General features: G+C 45.6%; 1 protein-coding gene across 1 annotated transcript; it reads right to left on the bottom strand.

Moving 5' to 3' along the window:
- Nucleotides 1–759: 759 nt before the first annotated feature.
- On the bottom strand, nucleotides 760–19507 carry LOC138224375 (stimulated by retinoic acid gene 6 protein-like). Its single transcript, XM_069181339.1, has 18 exons — nucleotides 19286–19507; nucleotides 17999–18059; nucleotides 16531–16628; nucleotides 15633–15775; nucleotides 14886–15006; nucleotides 14088–14133; nucleotides 13711–13842; nucleotides 13519–13589; nucleotides 12795–12903; nucleotides 12421–12487; nucleotides 10757–10838; nucleotides 10318–10393; nucleotides 10055–10103; nucleotides 9447–9564; nucleotides 6963–7082; nucleotides 5952–6118; nucleotides 4950–5108; nucleotides 760–1214 (listed from the first exon to the last, which is right to left on the bottom strand). Exons 1-18 carry the CDS (start codon nucleotides 19309–19311, stop codon nucleotides 1081–1083), a joined length of 1779 nt encoding a protein of 592 aa, XP_069037440.1. The 5' UTR covers nucleotides 19312–19507; the 3' UTR covers nucleotides 760–1080.
- Nucleotides 19508–20313: the final 806 nt, after the last annotated feature.

Genomic DNA, 20313 nt, shown 5'->3' with positions numbered 1-20313 from the left:
CTCCTTCCAGAGATGCCGAGTGGGTTCACTGGAGTTTCAAAATTGCGCCTGTGTGTGTCCAGGGTGGGGTACAGTGAGGATGAGCTCCAGGTTTCTTGTCTGATCATGGATGGATTTGCCACTTCTCTGGCTACCCACTATCCAGCATTGGATAAAGGGATTAGGAAATGCATGGATATAACTGTACTTATGTTCAAATATGACTGTTCATGTTTTATCGATTGTATCGTTATTATCTCAATTTATAACAAAATAGTGAGCTCCTACAGGCCCTTATACTTGTATGGAAAAAGCTTTAAGATGTTTTGTTGAGTTGCTTTTACTAGGTTTTTTATCTGCTCTGTGGCTGACTGCATCATTAACAGGAAATAAAACTTCTCGACTAATGTACCAGCTGCACAAATCACTTACCACTTCCTGTAATAAAACTGATTTACAGACCAGCTCCTCAGGGCTGTGTTCTGCAGCCCTGCTGCTTGGAGCCAGAGGGGCTTCTGTCCCCCAATTCCACCCCGGCTCTGAAAGACTCAACAATACCTGTGTTTTTCTCAAGCAGTATCTGTTAATATTCTTTAGATGTGCTGCAGGGCTGCACCTCTCCAGCACCAGGGGGCAGACCCAGGCCCAGGCACTACTGGAACCCAGTCTCAATGTCAAACACTGTGCTGTCGCCCTCGGCCACACCCACATCCGAGACGGAGAACAGTGTGATCTGAATTAACACTCACACACGCACACCAGAATTAACACAAAGCAACGTTCTTTAAGAAAATAATAACTGATTTATAAAAGCTTTGCACAATGACCTGTATAACACATTTGCAAGATGTTTACTGCAGGTTTCTTACAAGTCAGGTTTCTAGGTAAGGCAAGCTGACTGTTATCCTGAGTGGTTAACCTGCTGTCCTCAGAAGTGTCTGTTCAGAAGACCTGCAATGGGGGGAGTGTGGAGGAAGTGCAGAGTTCTTCTGAGCACAGCTGCACCACAGTGGGAGGTATTGAAGGCTCCTTAATGTTGTGTGTCAGCAGCCTCCCAGGAGGCACAAGGTCCTCAGTCAGTCCCGGCACGGGGCCGGAGTTTCAGCAGTAGCCAGAAGAGCTGTTGGGCGCCGGGCCGCGTCTCCGGTGGACCACCAGGCTGGGATTCCTGAGCAGAGTGTAGCAGAGCCACCACCGACGGCAGCCCCTGCTCTCCCGGCGACTCTCACACAGCTCTGCAAGACAGGCAGGTCAGTGCGCAAACTGCTGCATCCGCTGGAGGGAGGCGGAGAGCAGGACAAGCAGAGCAGGAGAAGAGGAGAGAGAGAGACAGATGGGACACAGACAGCCTAGACAGATACCAAACTGCACTGGGCCATGACGAAATTCAGACACTGATGGACACATTCCTAAACACTCCGTATCAAACCAACAAATTAGGCATAAACTTGGCCACACAAAAACTAAATCACCTATTCCACAAACTAGCATCAAAATCTAAGCTAAAAACAACTACATCAAAAAACTACCAAAAAACAAAAGCAAAAGAAAAGTGGTTTGATACGGAGTGCAAAAACATCAGAAATGCACTACGAAAAGTCTCAAATGAAAAACACAGACAACCACACAACACAGATCTGCGACTCAGGTACTGTGACATGGTAAAACTTTACAAACACACGCTGAAAAAGAAAAGAAACACATACATAGACAAACAACTTGCAGAAATTGAGGAGTCACTTAATCAGAATTGTTTCTGGGAGAAGTGGAACAACTTAAACAAATCAAAACCAGAAGAATTGGCCATCCAAAATGGAACAATCTGGCAAACATACTTTGAAAATCTCTATGAAAAGCTCCCAAATACAAATCAATCAGACCAAAACACCATTTATGAAAAACTCAAAATTTTGGAATTGGCTATCAAAGACAACCAAAACCCCTTAGACTCCCCAATCACTGAGCAGGAGCTACTGGACAAACTCCAGGCCCTCAGACCACGCAAAGCCTGTGGCCATGATGGAGTCATAAATGAGATGCTGAGACACAGCAGCCCAAAGTTGCAACAAGCCCTGCTCAAACTCCTCAATCTCATCATGACAGCCGGATGTTTCCCCGAGGCCTGGAACCAAGGACTGATCACGCCCATCTATAAGAGTTGAGATAAACTCGATCCCAACAACTACCGGGGCATCTGTGTGAACAGTATCCTGGGGAAGGTATTCTGCAGTATCCTAAATACACGAATACTGGCCTTCCTTACCGAACACAATGTCCTGAGTAAAAGTCAGATTGGCTTCTTGCCAGATCACCGCACATCTGATCACATTTACACCCTACACACACTGATAGACAAACACGTCCACCAAAAACACAAAGGAAAAATTTTTGCCTGCTTTGTCGATTTCAAAAAAGCATTTGACTCGATTTGGCATGAGAGATTGTTTTATAAACTACTCCAAAGTGGCATAGGGGGCAAAGTGTACGACATAATTAAATCAATGTATTCAGAGAGCAAATGTGCAGTGAAAATTGGAAACAAAAGGACTAAATTCTTCACCCAAGGCCGCGGGGTGAGACGGGGCTGCAGCCTGAGCCCAACACTGTTCAATATCTATATCAATGAATTAGCAGGAATGTTGGAGCAGTCTGCAGCTCCTGGTCTTACACTACACGACACATAAATCAAGTTCCTGCTCTACGCAGATGACCTGGTCCTGCTGTCGCCCACAGAACAGGGGCTGCAGCAGAACCTGGCACTGCTGGAGCAGTACTGTCAGACCTGGGCACTGACTGTCAATCTGGACAAGACCAGAGTTATGGTTTTCCAGAAGAAAGCCAGACCTCAGGGAAACAGGTACAAATTCACACTGAACAACAACACATTGGAGCACACATCCAGCTACACATATCTCGGTCTCACCATCAGCTCTTCCGGGAGTTTTGACCTGGCAGTGAAGGCACTGAGGGAGAAGGCACTCAGGGCTTTCTACGCAATAAGAAGGAGGCTCTTCAACATCAACCCACCAACAAGAATCTGGCTCCAAATATTTGAAAGTGTAATCCAACCCATTGCCCTATACGGCAGTGAAGTTTGGGGTCCCCTCACAGACCAGGATTACACCCAATGGGACAAACACCCCACAGAAACTCTGCACATGGAGATCTGTAGAATCATCCTCCGTGTGCAGAGAAAAACTCCTAACAACGGGTGCAGGGCCGAATTAGGCCAGTACCCACTATTGATAAACATACAGAAAAGAATATTAAAGTATTGGCTACACCTAAAAAACAGTGACCAAAATTCCTACCACCACAAAGCCCTGCTGAGCCAAGAGCTGAGCCCAAAACAGAGCCCCCTGAGCCAGCTGGTCCTGAGGCTCACCGACCTGAGCCACACCAACACTAACCAGCCTCAGGACAGCACTGCTAGAGCACCACAACCCAGACTCAACCACATCACAGCACAGATCAAACAGCAATATCTCACACACTGGGACACACACACACAAACACAACATAAACTGGAATGCTACAGAACCTTAAACAGACAATACACACTAGCTGAATATTTGACCAAAATAAAAAATAACAAACAGAAACAGACCCTGACGAAGTACAGGCTCAGTGACCACAACCTGGCCATAGAAACTGGGCGACACAGGCAGACCTGGCTGCCCAGAGAGGACAGGCTCTGCTCCCACTGCCAGCAGGGAGAAATAGAGACAGAGGTGCACTTCCTACTGCACTGTGACAGATACTCTGGGATTAGAGAAACATTCTTCCCGAAATTCAGAAATCTAATCCCAGAGTTCCCACACCTGCCAAAACCACAACAGGTCCCAATCCTACTGGGAGAGGGAGGAGGGAACTCAGTTGATCTGGCAGCCCAGTATGTGATCTCCTGTCACAGCCTGAGGAACAGTGAGTCCGTCTCCCAATAATGCTCCAGCCGCCTACAGTATATGTCAATATTATATAATATGTCTTTGTTGTAAATGTCTGTAACATGTCTGTAGATTTTATTTTACTTCTATTTTTGTTTTGTTCTATGTTAATTTTATTATTTTTATTTGCTTTGGCAACACTGATTGTACCTATCGGTCATGCTAATAAAGCACCTTGAATTGAATTGAATTGAGAGAGAGAGAGAGAGAGAGACCCCTTGAGGCAGGGAAGTCACAACACCACTGTGGAACACACAACCAGCTACACACACCCTGGACTGACAATCACTTCACCTGGGAGTTTTGACCTGGCACTGAAGGAGGAGGCACACAGCACTTTCTCCACCATTACAACATCAACCCCCCATAAGAATCCAGCTGTGAATATTAGACAATTAGACAGTGTAATCCACTCCTTTGCCCTATAGGCCAGCAGCCATATCACTCTGCAACTCACAACTGGCAACCCACTGAAGCTAAGAAGGTGTGAGCCTGGTCAGTACCTGGTTGGGAGACCTCCGGGGAAAAACTAAGGTTGCTGCTGGAAGAGGTGTTAGTGGGGCCAGCAGGGGGGGCTCACCCTGTAGTCTGTGTGGGTCCTAATGCCCCAGTATAGTGACGGGGACACTATACTGTAAACAGGAACCGTCCTTCGGATGAGACTTAAAACCAAGGTGCTGACTCTCTGTGATCATTAAAAATCCCAGGGTGTTTCTCGAAAAGAGTAGAATTTCCCCTTGGCACTTACCAATCATGGCCTCCTTATAAATTGTGTTTGAATTGTACATGTAAATGGTGTGTTAATTGAACCTGTTTTCACAACACTGTAATTAATTCAGCAGTCATACCAATAAAGCCCAGTGAATTAGCATCTGAATTTGGAAGGGAGGGAGGGAGCCACAGACCATGAGAGGGAAGAGGAGAAGGCTGGAGCCACAGACCATGAGAGGGAAGAGGAGAAGGCTGGGAGGGGGAAAGGACAGGACAAGGACAAGAGACAGACAGAGAGGGAGGGCTGCACACCTGCGGCTTTCCGCAGTCTGTCTGTGGAGGACCAGTGCGCTGAGTCCTCGCGGAGAGGGTAGAGCTGTCTGTCCTCCAGCAGGCAGTGGCAGAAGCTCAGAGCTGTGGGGTTGGTGTGACTGGAATCAACCAGCAGCACAGATACCCAGGACCAGTATCCTGCAAACACAGCGCCAACAGCGTGTCGTTACAGTCAGCAGGTGGCGCTGCCGTCTGAGAGAGACCCAGGCCTGGCTGCATGGTGGGAAATTCACTACATGAATGAGTTGTGGGTAAGGTGACAGTGCAAGAACCAGCAGGGGGCAGTATTCAGCCTCCCAATATTCAGGGGGCAGTGTGTTCACAGGACAGTGTAATCACACACAACACAACACAACACACACTACCTTCTTTCTATACTGTATCCACATCATGCAGGCCTTTAAAAGGCCATGATATGGAGTTTTATTATTACCAGTGGTCTAACGGTTCAGTCTAACTGGTGCTCTTAAGTGGGTAAGTAACTGCATGACTCTTCTGGCCCAGAAATAGAAAAAGACCTAGAAAAGCTTCTGGTTGTGTGTCAAGGTCCAGAGTCATGCACCATTGCAGAATACCCTGATCTCCTATCATTAAGACATTTGGCCATATCACCCTGCAACTCACAGCTGACAGCCCACTGAAGCTCAGCAGGTGTGAGTCTGGTCAGTACCTGGATGGGAGACCTCCTGGCAAAAACTAAGGTTGCTGCTGGAAGAGTTATTAGTGGGGTCAGTAGAGGTCCTGACTCTCGGTGGGCATTAAAACTCCCAGGGTATTTCTCAAAAAGAGTAGGGGTGTACCCTGGTGTCCTGCCCAAATTTCCTCTGTCCTTTACCAATCATGGCCTCCTAATAATCCCCACCTCTGAACTGGCTTCACCACTCTGCTCTCCTCCACACTGACTGGTGTGGGGGGATTCCATGAATTTGACACAAGCACAGAGAACGGAAAAGAGCTGAGCCAGTCCGGTCGGGAGCTCACCGGAGTCCAAGAGGCCATGCACCCCTGATGGCATGAGGGTCTGGTCAATCCGACTGACGGTGAAGCTGCCCAGGAGCAAGCTGATCAGCAGCCGTTTCATAGCCATCAGCAGACCCACGATGGCATTGTAGAACAGGCTGAAGTAGCACACGTTCTCAAAGGCCCGTCTGCAGAGAGAGGGAGACACGACCAGAATACATCACACACTAGCCTGAGCAGCCCAAACACAGCTGGGACTGCAGGCAGGTCTTTTAGCTAAAATAATAAAATACAATATTTAATCAATTCCAATGTACTGGGTACAATTAACAACTGCAAACAGGGAATTAATAATTAATAATAATTGCTTACACTTATATAGCGCTTTTCTGGACACTCCACTCAAAGCGCTTTACAGGTAATGGGGACTCCCCTCCACCACCACCAATGTGCAGCATCCACCTGGATGATGCGACGGCAGCCATAGTGCGCCAGAACGCTCACCACACATCAGCTATCAGTGGGGAGGAGAGCAGAGTAATGTAGCCAATTCATAGAGGGGGATTATTAGGAGGCCATGATGGGGTAAAGGCCAGGGGGGAAATTTGGCCAGGACACCGGGGTTACACCCCTACTCTTTTCGAGAAGCGCCCTGGGATTTTTAATGACCACAGAGAGTCAGGACCTCGGTTTTACGTCTCATCCGAAGGACGGGGAAGAAGCCTACAGATGTTTTACACAAATTGAAAAGCTTTCCAGAGCTAACTGAGAGATTCTTGGATGATTAAATATCGAGAGAGTGGCGACACTGCTCTGCTGGGACAGGCTGTGATGTTCTCTGTTGTGACTCTGCCTCACTAGTGCCCTCAGTCTGGCCTCTGTGCAGGAACTCTGCAAGGGAGTAAATGTTGCAGTGTATTTCTTCAGAAAGTGTACATTTGCAAAGGATTGGCAAAAACACACGTGTGAAATAAACACAGCACTCAAGAGACCCACAGAGCTAAAATAAAGTCCCACCTTTGCTTTACTCACAGATTTTTTAAAGCAAGAGGTTTGTGCCTGTCAGCTGGGGTCAGTCGGTCTTGCAGGAAGAAAACCCTCACTATGACTCTCTGAGCGAAGTAGACCACCAGGAAAGGAACAACGTTAGTCCTGTACAGAGAAAAGCAAACAGTGAAGCATGTTAATCATGACTTCAATGGTGAGATGAGCCTAATTACCAAATCTCAGCTCTCAGCCAAGTGAAATTGACATGAAAAATAAAGTGCAAAATATAGATATTAAATGTTCATAGAAATCAAAATAAGATTATTTCTTTTCTTTGTCATTGCAACTGGAGACTCCGTTTCCAGATCACCAAGGAATTGTGAGGGATCCACAGGTACGTACACACGTACACACACGTACACACACGCACGCACGCGCACACACACACACACACACACACACACACACACACAAGCAAACAGTTCGCTGTCTAAACAAAGGCGATGAACAACAAACACATTTTATTTAGTCTGGAATCAAGCGGATAGCTTTGCTTGCTTGCTTTCTGGGTGCACACACAGAGCAAAATAAGGTCATTCAAGTATTGCCTAAACTAAATATTAACTCAAACCAAATACGTTTCCTTTGTTATCTAGGTGAAATGAAACACCAATTTAACTGCCTAATTTTGGTTAACTCAGGTGTTTCTAATAAACGCCTTGTTTTGTTTCTCACGGACTAAATGCTTTCTCCCACAACCTGTAGGACCCAAACCTTGGCAACGTGTTTGACGTGTGAGAAGATACCATTATGTGGGGGTAGTATTTTCATAAAAACAATTGCATACATAGAAGGATTAAAAGCATTTTATTTTTGTCAATACTATATCCATTGTTAAATTGTGTGTTTACCACAGAAAGCTTTATATCAGAATTGTGATAATTAATTTGTCTAATTCTTTTTTGCTTTGTAGTGGAACCTTCTAGCGGGAGGAGTGTCAACTACAAAAACAGCTCCTCTGGAAGCTCTGGGAAGTTGGTCTCCTTACAGACAACACAAAGGATAAAACCCACCTTGCTCGATAGTGCTACGTTTGTGCCTATATCTCGGGAACGAAAGGAGCTGAAAAGTTACTTTCAACGGCACAAATGCAGAACTAAAGAATGAAACCAGTTTGGTTTCTCTACGATGTTGTAAGAGGGCTGAGTGACATCATGACCCCGAAAAAATGAGGCGCTATATCTTGGAAACGAATGCAGATCAAACGCTACTTTCATTGGCACAAACCCGCACAAACGTAGCACTAACCAATTGTGTGGGTTTCATCGTTTGCGCTGTCTGTAGGCGGGGGGCAACTTCACCGAGCTCAACTGCGCTAAGAGCAAGATAGGAGGAAGTTTGTGGAGTAGTGCTGAATAGGACACACACCTATTTTTCAAAGTAATCAATGTACAGATTCTTTCAACTCTAGTTTTGTGTTTTTCCCTTTGGGCTAATTTGTCTTTCTCACGGTGTTTTTCTGTATGTGGAAACAGCTCCTCACAATGAACACCTTTGCGCTTCTATGCAATTGTGCTTGTGTGATCAATATTGCTCTGTCCGATCTGCACTTCTTAACTATTGAAGGACGAGACTGTGACATTTATGGTGTCAGCGGTGGGATTGCAAGCTGCAGAGGACCTTGTTCCCAAAGAGGGAGACCTGGACTGCCAGATCAACAAAGCTGGAGATGGAGATCTGGGAAACAGATGAATCAGGTGTATCAAAGGAACCCAAATGAGGAGGCAGACACACGCCTTCAGATGTGACCAAGACTGTAGGAGCAGACGGAGGAAATGAAACGGGTATTGTTGTTCCAAGACTTTTTGACTGGACAGCAAAAGCGAGATGAGGGGTTTCTAAGTCCTGCGTGACTTAAGGTCATCAGTGTAGCTCTTGCACCTGCAGCAGACGCAGCCAGTGATACTGGACCAAGCCAGAGACTCCAGCTCCTCATCGGTTACGTGGAGCCAGAGCAACTGGACATTTCCCGGCAGATCCCATGGAAAGGAATCATTGGGGAACCAGAACAGCGGCTCTTACAGTATATATAGAAAGGAGCTAAAAATGCCACCGTACCAGGCTGGGGAGGACACTGAGAACTATCTGTTGAGATGCAAAAGCATGGCTAGAACTTGGCAGTGCTCAGAAGAGGAGCGGGCCTGTCACCTTGTTCCTTTGCTTACAGGAAAGGCCCTGGAGGTGTTCTCAGCAATGGATGGGGATATATCCAATGTGTACAGTGAGGATGCTCTATTGGCTAAATTTGGTATTTCACCAAAAACTTATAGACTGATTCAGGGCTGTCACAACACCACCAGGAGAGATCCCCACAGAGACAAACCACCATCTCAAAGGATTATACTGGTTTTGTCCTGAACAACACACCAAAGAAGAATTAGGAGAAGCAATTATCCTTGAGTAGTTAAGAGTCAGATTAAGACATGGGAATCTTAGCCTAAATGAAACACCAAGGACAGTAACACTTACACTATATTTCCACAGAGAATCACAATCTCCTCCACTCCTCCATCCTTCAAAGGCTGGACTATATGTATATCAAAGATGATGGCAGCAATGAAGAGGATGTAACTGAGCACATTCTGACCTAGGCAGAAACGGCAAAACAGTACTTATTAATCGATTCAGTGTGTCTTAAATAACTAATACTTGAGGAACTGAGAGGACAAAGCAAATAATTTCTTCAACTAATCAGGATATGAGATGAGCACAAAACTGTCCCTGTTCTCTATCTGCCCCACTGTGTCTCTACCCACAAAAACAATTAATTTCATACATATCTTAGCTGCTCCATTTGTATCCATAACTTTAACTCAAGTAGGTACAGTAGCATGCATAGGTTGCAAAGGAACAAGTAAAGGTTTATTCCATGCTGAAAAGAGAAGAAAAGAAACACAATGTTTCAGCTGTGGAGTCAGACACCCCAAGAAGGCTCTACAGCCAAAATGTTGGGTATATTCTCTTTTCAGCATGTAATAAACCTTTACTTATTCCTTTATAACTTTAACTCTGTTTTTTAAAAGTCCATGAAGTATAATTCTGCTGTGCTCTTGGTCTCCCAGGACTCACTGACTTACCTACAAACAGGAATGCAATCTGAACTCCCATGTAGGTGATGCTTTTTGCCTGAAAAACAAAAGCTCCACCCCTTCAGCACACAGTGAGTTTTTGCACTGGACAGACAGCAAGATCACTGCAGTTACAAAAAAGAAACCAGAACTGGGAGCAATACCTTTCAAAGCACCACCACCCACATTAATGTCACAATCAGGATTGTCAGTGGCTGGTTGTGTGCCATCATGGTCACACAGCAGTCTTCACCAAGATACCAGCAGCTTACCATGGCAGTGTCTGAAGGAGGGACTGAGTGTGGCAGACCTGTCCGATCCCCCTTAAACAGCCTCTTCATCTGTGTCCTGAACGAAGGACAGGAGTGTCAGCGCATGGGTGGCATTTCAGCGAGAAACAGTGAGTCAGTGGAACACATTCCCACAATCCCCAGCTGGGCCCCCACATGAGACGCGATAGCGCTTGTGTTATCAATAAACCTCTGTCCTCCTCCATTCTCTCTTTCTGTGTATATTGAGGCCTTGCACTAAGGTGTATTTCACTGAGGTCTTGTGTATTAATAAAATGCATACACAAGAACTTTATACATACAGCGGTCAATGAGCAAAGGCTCAAAACAACATTTCTTACTACAAGGTAATATTTTGCCACCATCCCTGTCACAGCAATCCTTATCCACATGTGGGCATGAATGGAAAACAGCCGCTCACCTGTAATGCGCCAGGATATGGAAGATATGAGCAATCGATACAAGACCAGCCATGACAGTTGCAAAAATTGAATGTGTTTGTCCTGTAGGGATGCCAGAAATCACAATGCAATGGAATGAGTTTATTTTACTCTGCCCTTAGAGAGCAGAAAGAGAAATATGTGTATATTCTCCCACTCTGCTCAGGAACATAAGTACTTCTGAGTACTTTTATACACTATATGAAGCCTTGAACAACTTTTGTGCTGTGTTTTGGATGTGGGCAAACATAATATATACTGTATTTAACTAAAGACTATACAGTACAGAATACAAATTCCAACATTTTTCTGCTCAGAAACATTGCACATTCTTTTTGTAAGCAAAAGAAAGATTCCACAAAACAGGTGTTTGTCCCCTTTGAGCTGAAACTGAGTTTAGCTCAAAGCCTTGCACAGACCACAAGATCACCCTCTACACGCCTAGTCTAGATTCTGACCAAATTTTAACCATTAAGCAGCCAAACAGTTCTTAAGAATATCATATTACTGGCATTAATTTACCAATAACCTTTAAAATAGTATTATACCGTGCATTACTGGTATTGCTTGCTCTAACCTCATAAGTTCTATGTACAATAATGTCATGTGATTTGCCAAACCACTTTTACACCACACGGTGTTGCAGGAAGCCGGAGCCTACTCGGCAAGCAACGAGCGCAAGGCAGGGTACACCCTGGATGGGACGCCAGTGCAAGCCAATCATACATGGGGAGGATTTGGAGGCCACAGTAAAGGCAGAGGGGGGCAATTTGGTCCGGACACTGGGATAACTCCCTACTCTTTTCGAGAAATACCCAGGGATCTTTAATGACCACTGAGAGTCAGGACCTCAGTTTAATGTCTCAACTGAAAGACGGCGGCGCCCACTACAGTATAGTGTCCCCGCCAGTATACCGGGGCATTAGGACCCACAGAGACCGCAGGGTTGGCGCCCCCTGCTGGCCCCACTAACACCACTTCCAGCAGCAACCATAGCTTCCCAGGAGGTCTCTCATCCAGGTACCGACGAGGCTCAACCCTGCTGAGCTTCAGTGGGCTGCCAGTTGAGAGTTGCAGGGTGTTATGGCTGCTGGCCATGTACAATAATATGAAAGCTATATGTTTTTGCCAATACAAACACTAATCTCCTCTCTCAGGGACACCCCTTTTACCAGAAGCTGTGGATCAGAGCTGCTGATCACACAGGAAGATGAGGAGTTTCTCAATGGCTCCATTGCCTGTTCTGATCATGATATTGTTCTAGACAGAAGCAAGAGGCCTTGAGCAATTGGAAAGAGATTTCTGTATAATTTAGGATTGGCAGGTGGGTTTAATTGCAGTATTGTGATTCCTATGTTTTGGATGGGAACCAGCCAGGTAATGGATTGAAGGAGAGATGGGAGTAACATACCACTGACATGCAGAGGTTACTTCCACAGTGACAAGCAGGAAGTAGAAAGATGTGAAAGCAGAAAGATGTTGTTTTGGCTGATGAGTTTTCTTCTTGGGATCAGGCATCACCTGAAGAATGCTCAACAGCTGAAACTTTTTTCTTTCACTTTTCATAATGGCCAAAGGTGCACAGCAAGAAAGAAATGCAAACTGCTCTCAGAAATGGTGATGATTGAAATGATTGCCAACGTACCTTTTAATAACAGTAGGTCTTTAATCAGAGGAAACCTGAATATGATTTGCAGGTTTATGAAAACAAACTGCAAAAAGGACAAAGAACAACAACGTTACTCTGGTTTAAGATGCTTCAAATAACAAATAAATCAGACAAGAATTTGACATAGTTGTTTTTTGTGAATATTTTGTAGCTTGTTGAGTGTTGACACATCACAACTAAGGGCTCCAGCAGGATACAAAAAGAGCATAGCACCTGGCCAAAGTTGAGATTTAGTCAGATAAACCAAACTTAAATACTAATTGCATTAAGGGTAACAAGGCCAAGGCACAGAAAACCAAGGCATTTTTACTTCTGTTCTTATGTTATATGATTGACACTCTCTTACTCACAGTGTAGATGACATTCAAACCCAGAACAACCATTATTATCATCCGGGCTGGGAAGCGGAAGAAGGGATCCCAGTCATAAATGTTGCGCTGGAACCAGGACTTGGCAACTCTGCAGGGGTTTCGGAGCAGAGAGGCGGCACTCAGAGCTCTGCCTCAGTGTGAAATGTGTTCATGATGTAGAGGCAGCACCCAAACGTGAAATTACGACAAACTGTAACCTTATTGAACCAAATGAAAACTTCAAATACGTGACTATGTTCTTTTGCAGAGTTCCTGCTGGTATCCATCCATTTTCTAAATCCTTTATCCACAGTTGGAGAAGCTGGAGTCTGTCCTGGCAAGCAATGGGCACATGGCAGGGTACACCCTGGACGGGACGCCAGTCCATCACAGGGCACACACAGACACAGACATGACCACACTAGCACTGGGACCACTTTTCCCAGAAGCCAATTCACCTACCAGGATGGTTTTGGACTGTTGGTGCAAACTGGAGCACCACTTCAAGGCAACAGTTCTTACCACTGCATCTCCATGCTACACTTCATGCTGACATGAACAAGAATATTGAATTCAATAAGGATCCTTCTCCTCAGGGCTGCAGAACAATATCAGAATCTGTCCTACACAGAGCAGTTCCCCCCACAATGCTATAAAGCCTTGTTCTGGATGTGATCCTATACACTGTGCTCAGATGTTTAAGTAGAAAGTACACCGCACTCACTGTGGGCTGCTGGGCTTCAAGAGGCGCTTCACGTACTTAATGTGATGGACAGAGACAAAAAGCTCTTGATCCTGAAACACAAAGACACGTTTAAGGTGTTCATCTTTGCCCAAATCAAATGCATACAAAATAAATGAATAAAAACAGGAGAGCCCATACAAATTCAGACACATGAAACATTACTTTCATTACCTCCTTGCATTGGAACAGACTCCAGCGTCTGTCCATTAGCTGGATGAAATTCACAAGAAAGCGCAGGATGAGGAACATGGTGCATAACATGGCTGGAATTGGTGTCGCACGGGGATACACATCCCTGACAATCTGAGAGAGAGCAGAGTCCATTCAGTGCTGGTCTTCATAGCAAACCAGAAGAGCTTGTCTGATGGGGTTAACCTGCAGGAGTCCCTAGTCTTGGTTACTGAGGGTCCAGCATGTTTTCCAGACTGTTTAAAACATGGCCAGTGAAATCATACTGCAACTGACTGACCTCATTCTTTTCCTGTTGCTTAGCTATTGATGATCCCAAATCCTTTCTATTGTCACAAGATTTAAACAGATTGACTCACAATCGCCATGTTTGTATCCACGGTCCTCTTCACTTGATAGACAAACCTGCAGTGAAGAAACAGCTACAGTTACCAAACCCTTGTGTGTTGCAATGACTGTGTGTGTGACAAACACATAGTGCAGAAGACAAGGAATCAAGTAAAATGGCAGCAGAATGAAATTACAATGCCTGTGGGGGAACACAGTATGTAAACTAGATCAAAACCATGCTGCTGCTGTTCGTCCCAGAATTCCTTTGGCTTAGCAATAAATTAATTATTTAGTAATTGAGGTCATAAATGTTTCTGGAGCATTAGCTTTCTATAACCAAATTTATATTCCTATGAATTTATCACCATCTAGTTCAATTACAGATAAAAACGTTGAGGGGAACCCCACATATATGTTGTATAACATCTTAATTTAATTTTCAAATAAGGAACCAACATGCCACAGGGTGCCGCTGGTTAAGGGGCACAGAAATGGAAAGGCAAAGTGATTATCTACATCATGGTACCTAATGAGGAGATATGCCAGTAGCATGCACTGCTTTTGAATGCAACCAGCCTGAGCACAGAAGGACTGCGGCACAACTCCAAGCACAACGAGGAGCAGACACAAGCACAGCAGCAGCCCAGTTGGGGGCTAGGCCTTGCCCACTGTCAGAAGCAGGAAGCAGATGCTAAGGCAGAAGGCTGATACTTGAGCTCTGTGGTGCAACTGGACAGCTCTAGTGTAACTGTGGCTGGTGCTCGTTACAATCCCACTGGGCCTCTGTGCAGGTGTCAGCAGCACGCCCAGCAGGAAGAGGGTCTCACCAAGACAGCGTGTAGAAGAAGCCCAGGAGGGAGCCCACGATCTTGTGGTCCGTGGTGAGGCAGATGAAGATGGGGTAGTGCACCAGCGCCACCTCCAGGGCCAGCAGGAACTGCACAATCACTGGGAAGGAAATGAAATTAATACTTTGATTTGATGTAGCATCTTTCAACACAAAAATTCCAAAGGATTTAAAGAGGTTCAAAAGCATACATTCTAATGAAGAAGTACCAAACACAAATTCCATTTTAACTTGATAAAAAAACAGATTATAAGAATAAGTCTTTAGGGACGGTTTAAAAATTAGCTCCACATTTGCACAGTCTTGTTTTGGCAGGAAGAGGTAACAGACAAGAGGAGGTGTTTGACCACTCTTGCCTGCAGTGGCTTCTGTTCATGTGAATCTGGACTAAATAACATCATAACATCACTTTATTAACCCTTTACAATTTCTTGCATTAGGAGTTTGTCTTTTCGCTCTCCATGAGACACACAGACAGGGAGAGAGCCTGGGGTCAGAGCGCTCCTGGAGCAGTTGGGGTTTAGGGCCTCGGTCAGGGGCCCAACGGAGTAGGATTCCTCTGCCGGCTGGAGGATTTGAACCGGCAACCTTCCAGCAACAGGAGCAGATCCTGAGCCACAGAGCCACCGCTCTGCCCATGAGCCACTAACTGGTTAAACAGAGTCATTAGTTACAGAGCTGCAGTAAAACACAGAGGTCCCTGCTGTGCCCACTGCGCAGGCCTTACCCTTGGCCCAGGCGGGCACGAGGAAGGGCAGGCAAGAGTACTCGCCGGACCGCAGCATCCTCTCCAGCACCACGTTGGCTATGGCTCCGAAGGCGGCTGCGAAGGTCCAGCGGTTGCTGTGGGTACTCAGCAGCCGGATGGGTCTGTCCGCCGGCCAGAGCCGCACATGGGGGACAATTCAAGCACAGCATGAGGAGATCCTGGGCTGCTGCTCTTGCATCACGGGGAAATCTTGACTAACCTGAGTCAGCATGGCTCTGGTGAAGACACTGGACTCGCACCAGATCACTACTGTAAACGAGTGCTCACTCTTAATGTACTCATTAAATAGAGAATAATGACAAAATTATTAATTATTTAATTAACGGTTGAAGGATATACGTTTCTATAGAAAGATAAGAATGAGAGGCCACATGTCCCATCAGACCCACTGAACACTTAGTGTTTAAATGATCCAGGAGAGTCCAGGAGGGTGAAGCTCATGGAGGAGGTCCTGTAGGTTTATTCCCATCTCCTCCCCGGTGTCTGATTTAGCTCCTCCAGCCTCAGTGCCACCCCCATCCCCCACTCCAGCCGGAACAGCAACCTGCTGCCAGTGACCCACTCATCTCACTCTGGGGGACCACTGTCATCACAGGTGCAACTGGGGTGCAGCTGCAAAGGTGTGGGTTTGTGGTCTGAAATAGTTTGCAGCTGACGAGTTAACTGTCTTCATTCCTGTGTCCAATTCACTTCCATTCAACTGTGTCCAGATCTCATTGAGATGCAATGACAACACCATCTTGGTTCACCTCACTGCACCGCAATAGGTATATTAATTGTATCTAAGTGGAAATAGACCTGGACAGGATTTTAATCTTTTTAAAGAGAGAAACAGTGTAAAACCAGTCAGACTTACACAAGCATCCCGAACCTGCGGTCCAGAGGAACCAGCTCATCCACTCTGTGGTGCCTCTGACGTCTTTTCAGGAACGACAAAATCAGTGTTATGAGAACCTAGAATGAAAGTTGCATCTTAATCATAATTATAATAATTGCTTACACTTTAACTCAAAGCACTTTACAGGTATTGGGGATCCCCTCCACCACCACCAGTGTGTAGCCCCACCTGGATGATGCGACAGTGGGGAGGAGAGCAGAGTAATGAAGCCAGTTCATAGATGGGGATTATTAGAAGGCCATGATTGGTAAGGGCCACTGGGAACTTTGGCCAGGACACCCCTACTCTTTTCGAGAAGCACCCTGGGATCTTTAATGACCACAGAGAGTCAGGACCTCGGTTTTACGTGCAGGGTGATATGGCTGCTAGCTAAAAATGTATACCTTTATCTAAATTTAATTTTAAAATATAAAAATGTATTGTTTAATCTAGCTAATCTAGCAGGTCTAATACGTGACATAAACTCATGGTCACCCAGGATGGGAGAGAACAATCCTTAGAGTCAGGTGTGCTGATCCCCACCTCCAGCCAGCAGCAGGAGAGTGACCCTGCTGGGAGGCCTCTCCCTTCACGCCCCCACCTCCAGCCAGCAGCAGGAGAGTGACCCTGCTGGGAGGCCTCTCCCTTCACGCCCCCACCTCCAGCCGCCACGGCCAGCCCCTGCATGCAGGAAGTCTCCAGCTGCACAGCAGGCGCAGCCCTGCACTCTCTTCCTGCCTGTCTGGTCCGACCGTGCTCTGATGATCGTTACTACAGTACAGCAGAGCTGCTTTTACAACAGCAATAACAAGACCAAGATGTACAGGGGCCAGTAAAGGAAGTGAGCTGCAGTAAGAATGGAAAAACACAGGGTCTAATACAGGCTCAGCTAAAATATCATAACAGTGATCTAATTTATTTGTTTGCACAAGCAATAAGTTGAATTACAGAGGAAAACACTGTATTCATATAATGTACAGTATTCATTTTCTTTAAAAATACTACCACTGAATACTATTTCTGAAATAGTTACAGAACAAACACAATACTATGTTAGTGCTTGTTTTGCAAGCTGCGGAACCATACCCTATAAGGTATTAAGCCACGCATTTGTGAAATCGGCTTTCGATGAGACTTCGAGGTACCTAAGCCTCACAAATACAGAGGCTTTACTGTGTTGCTAAACAAGCACAAGGCATGTTCAAATATGAACTACAGTAAGATCTTAGGACTGCCTGCAATATTGTTTTTCAGCTTTGATTAATTGAAGGTATTAGTTCTGCCCGTCACTAGATTACAGAGGTGACATCTTGGCCAACGCGTACAAGTTTGGGCCAAGTCCCGCTACTGTAACAATTTACTCAGCTTAGTAACAACTCAAGCCCATGATTGACGACAAAGGGGTTGGCTCAAGTCCTTAACTGCCCCAGCCTGAGCACAAACCTACCGCAGGTATCAGCCAGTAATGCAGGCTTCTGAAATCAGCACAGAGTTCTGTCAAATCCAGTCTGTGGAGAGAAAAAGACGAGGTCTTCCAAAACATTTTTTTGATTTGTGACAAATTTACACATCTACACACCATGGTCCTCCTCACGAACAGCTCTATATTCTTCTTTCAGCTAAGTGACCTACACCCACCGGCCAAAATATTAGGAACCCTCAACCACACACTGCCTTCTGTTGAGAGAATTGACTCTGGGGGTTCTAGGGTATCCTAATATCCTGAGTGAAGTGAAAGTCAGTGTTATCAGGGGAGTTCACCCCAAGTGTCAAGTAATTCAAGGGCTCGTCTGGTTCCTCATTACTGTGAATTCTCTATAGACGAGGTCTAATAGCTGAGCGACATTATCATATCATAACCACACTATGATTTCACTGTCATAACCACAACCACAGCTCTTGTTATTCACATTTTCTTTTGAAACTGTTAGAGCTCAGAGCTTACTGAGGCATAGAAAAGTCACTTGAAAATATAAAAAAAGAGAAACACACTGCTACATTTTTACAATCTATAGCAATTGTGTACGACGAACCTGCTCACAACACATCCTGCCTGCCTGTGTCCTCTAAGAGCCACAAACAAGGATTGCTGTCAACGTGGTTTGTTATTAAAAAAGAAGTATTTAAAGATAGGGAGAAAAAATAGGCCATAATAAAATCAAAGTTTGAAACCTTCAAAAAGTCAAAGCTGATTTTTTCCTGGTTGATTAGTAAAAACACAATGAATTGACAGTCCAAACAAACTTCGTTGCCTGTCTGGTCACTTTCCTAAGGAGACCTGGTGAGGGTGTGACACTGTTCCCTGGGATAGCCAGTACAAAACCCTCGGTGTCCCTCTGCTCGTGTCCACAGCCTGCGCTGATCCTGACTGAGATCCACCCGGACTGCAGCACAAGGCAGGGAGAATCCGTACAGCTCAGTGTACCTACACAGCTACGATTCCTCCAGGGCAGAGCAGCTGAAGTGCTTTCATCAGAATTTTGGGTTTTAATCCCTGTTTTCAAACAGCTTTAGCAGTGATAGATGGAAAAAAAAGCCCCTTTCATTTAAACTGTTTGTAGTTAGCACAAGTTAGTCTTTATATATACACTGTATGTTAGTAATTTGTCATCTAGGAATTAGGGAGCGAGTTATAAAGGCAATGGATAAAGAATATTCAGACTTGCTTAGAGAGTGGATTAGTAGAGCAGATCATGGAGGAGCAGGGCGTCCTGCCTTCTGTGAGATGACTTACATAGCAGGGCTGTCAGAGGGCTCCATCGCTCCAGCAGAGAGACACAAGCCTGGCTTGTCGGCGCGTCAGCAGGTCGGAGCTCCTGGACTGCACATGGCAGGATCGGGCTACACATGGGCACAGGCTGCCCAGGCACCTCCCTTCTAGTGACGTTGGGAAAATTAAGGAAGGGAGAGAAACCGCCCACCAATTCACCACCTCCTGGAACAGAGCCCAGCCATCTGCACCCCTGCAGAATGAAGCATAGATCTTCCTTCTCCTCTCCTCTGACCCCCGACACTCACTGGGACCCCAACATCTTCCAGTGCAGCCTGCTGGTTCCCTGCTAGGCACAGGGGCTCTGAAGAGCAATGTGCAGACCTGCCGCCTCCACTACTGAACCACAGCTAATGGCTGTAAGACCTGTTCAATTGTTATTATTATTCATCTGCTCTTCAGACACCCTGACCCTCTCACAGACCTCTTCAAAATACAGAATCATACATCAATACAAACAATGCCTGCTCTTTCTAGTCCTCCTCGTCCTTCCTGCACACACAGTAATCTCCTCTCTCACCAGGCAGTAAAAGCAACAGTGAAAGAAAGGAGGAGCTCTGTTGTCATTTTGTCTTATTCACAGTCTCACCTCCCCATTGTGCAAACACAAGCTCCTGAGTTAAATGTTGTCTCTGCATTGTCTCTGTGTGTGTGGTGCATGTATGTGTTTTTGTGCGTGTGTGCTTTCGTTTGTGGGCCTGTGTGCAGGTGTGTCTTTGTGAGCATGTTTTTGTGTGTGTGGTGCATACATATGTGTGCGGGTGTGTTTGTACAAGTGTTTGTGTGCAGGTGTGTTTGTCTCCTGTGTCTTTGTCTGTGTGTGTTCAGACGTGTTTTTGTGTGCGGGTATGTGTTTGTCTATTCGTGTGTTTGAGCTCCTGTGTGTCGGTGTGTTTGTGTGTACGGGTGTGTGTTTGTGTGGATGGATGGATCTTCAGAAAAATCTTCCCTTCAACTATGCTGGGTTTTTTTTAGGTCAGTGCTGTGTGCTG

This window comes from Lepisosteus oculatus, chromosome 20 (assembly GCF_040954835.1).
Source record: "Lepisosteus oculatus isolate fLepOcu1 chromosome 20, fLepOcu1.hap2, whole genome shotgun sequence".
In the NCBI taxonomy this organism is placed as follows: Eukaryota; Metazoa; Chordata; class Actinopteri; order Semionotiformes; family Lepisosteidae; genus Lepisosteus; species Lepisosteus oculatus.
This window is presented reverse-complemented; position numbering and strand designations above follow the sequence as displayed.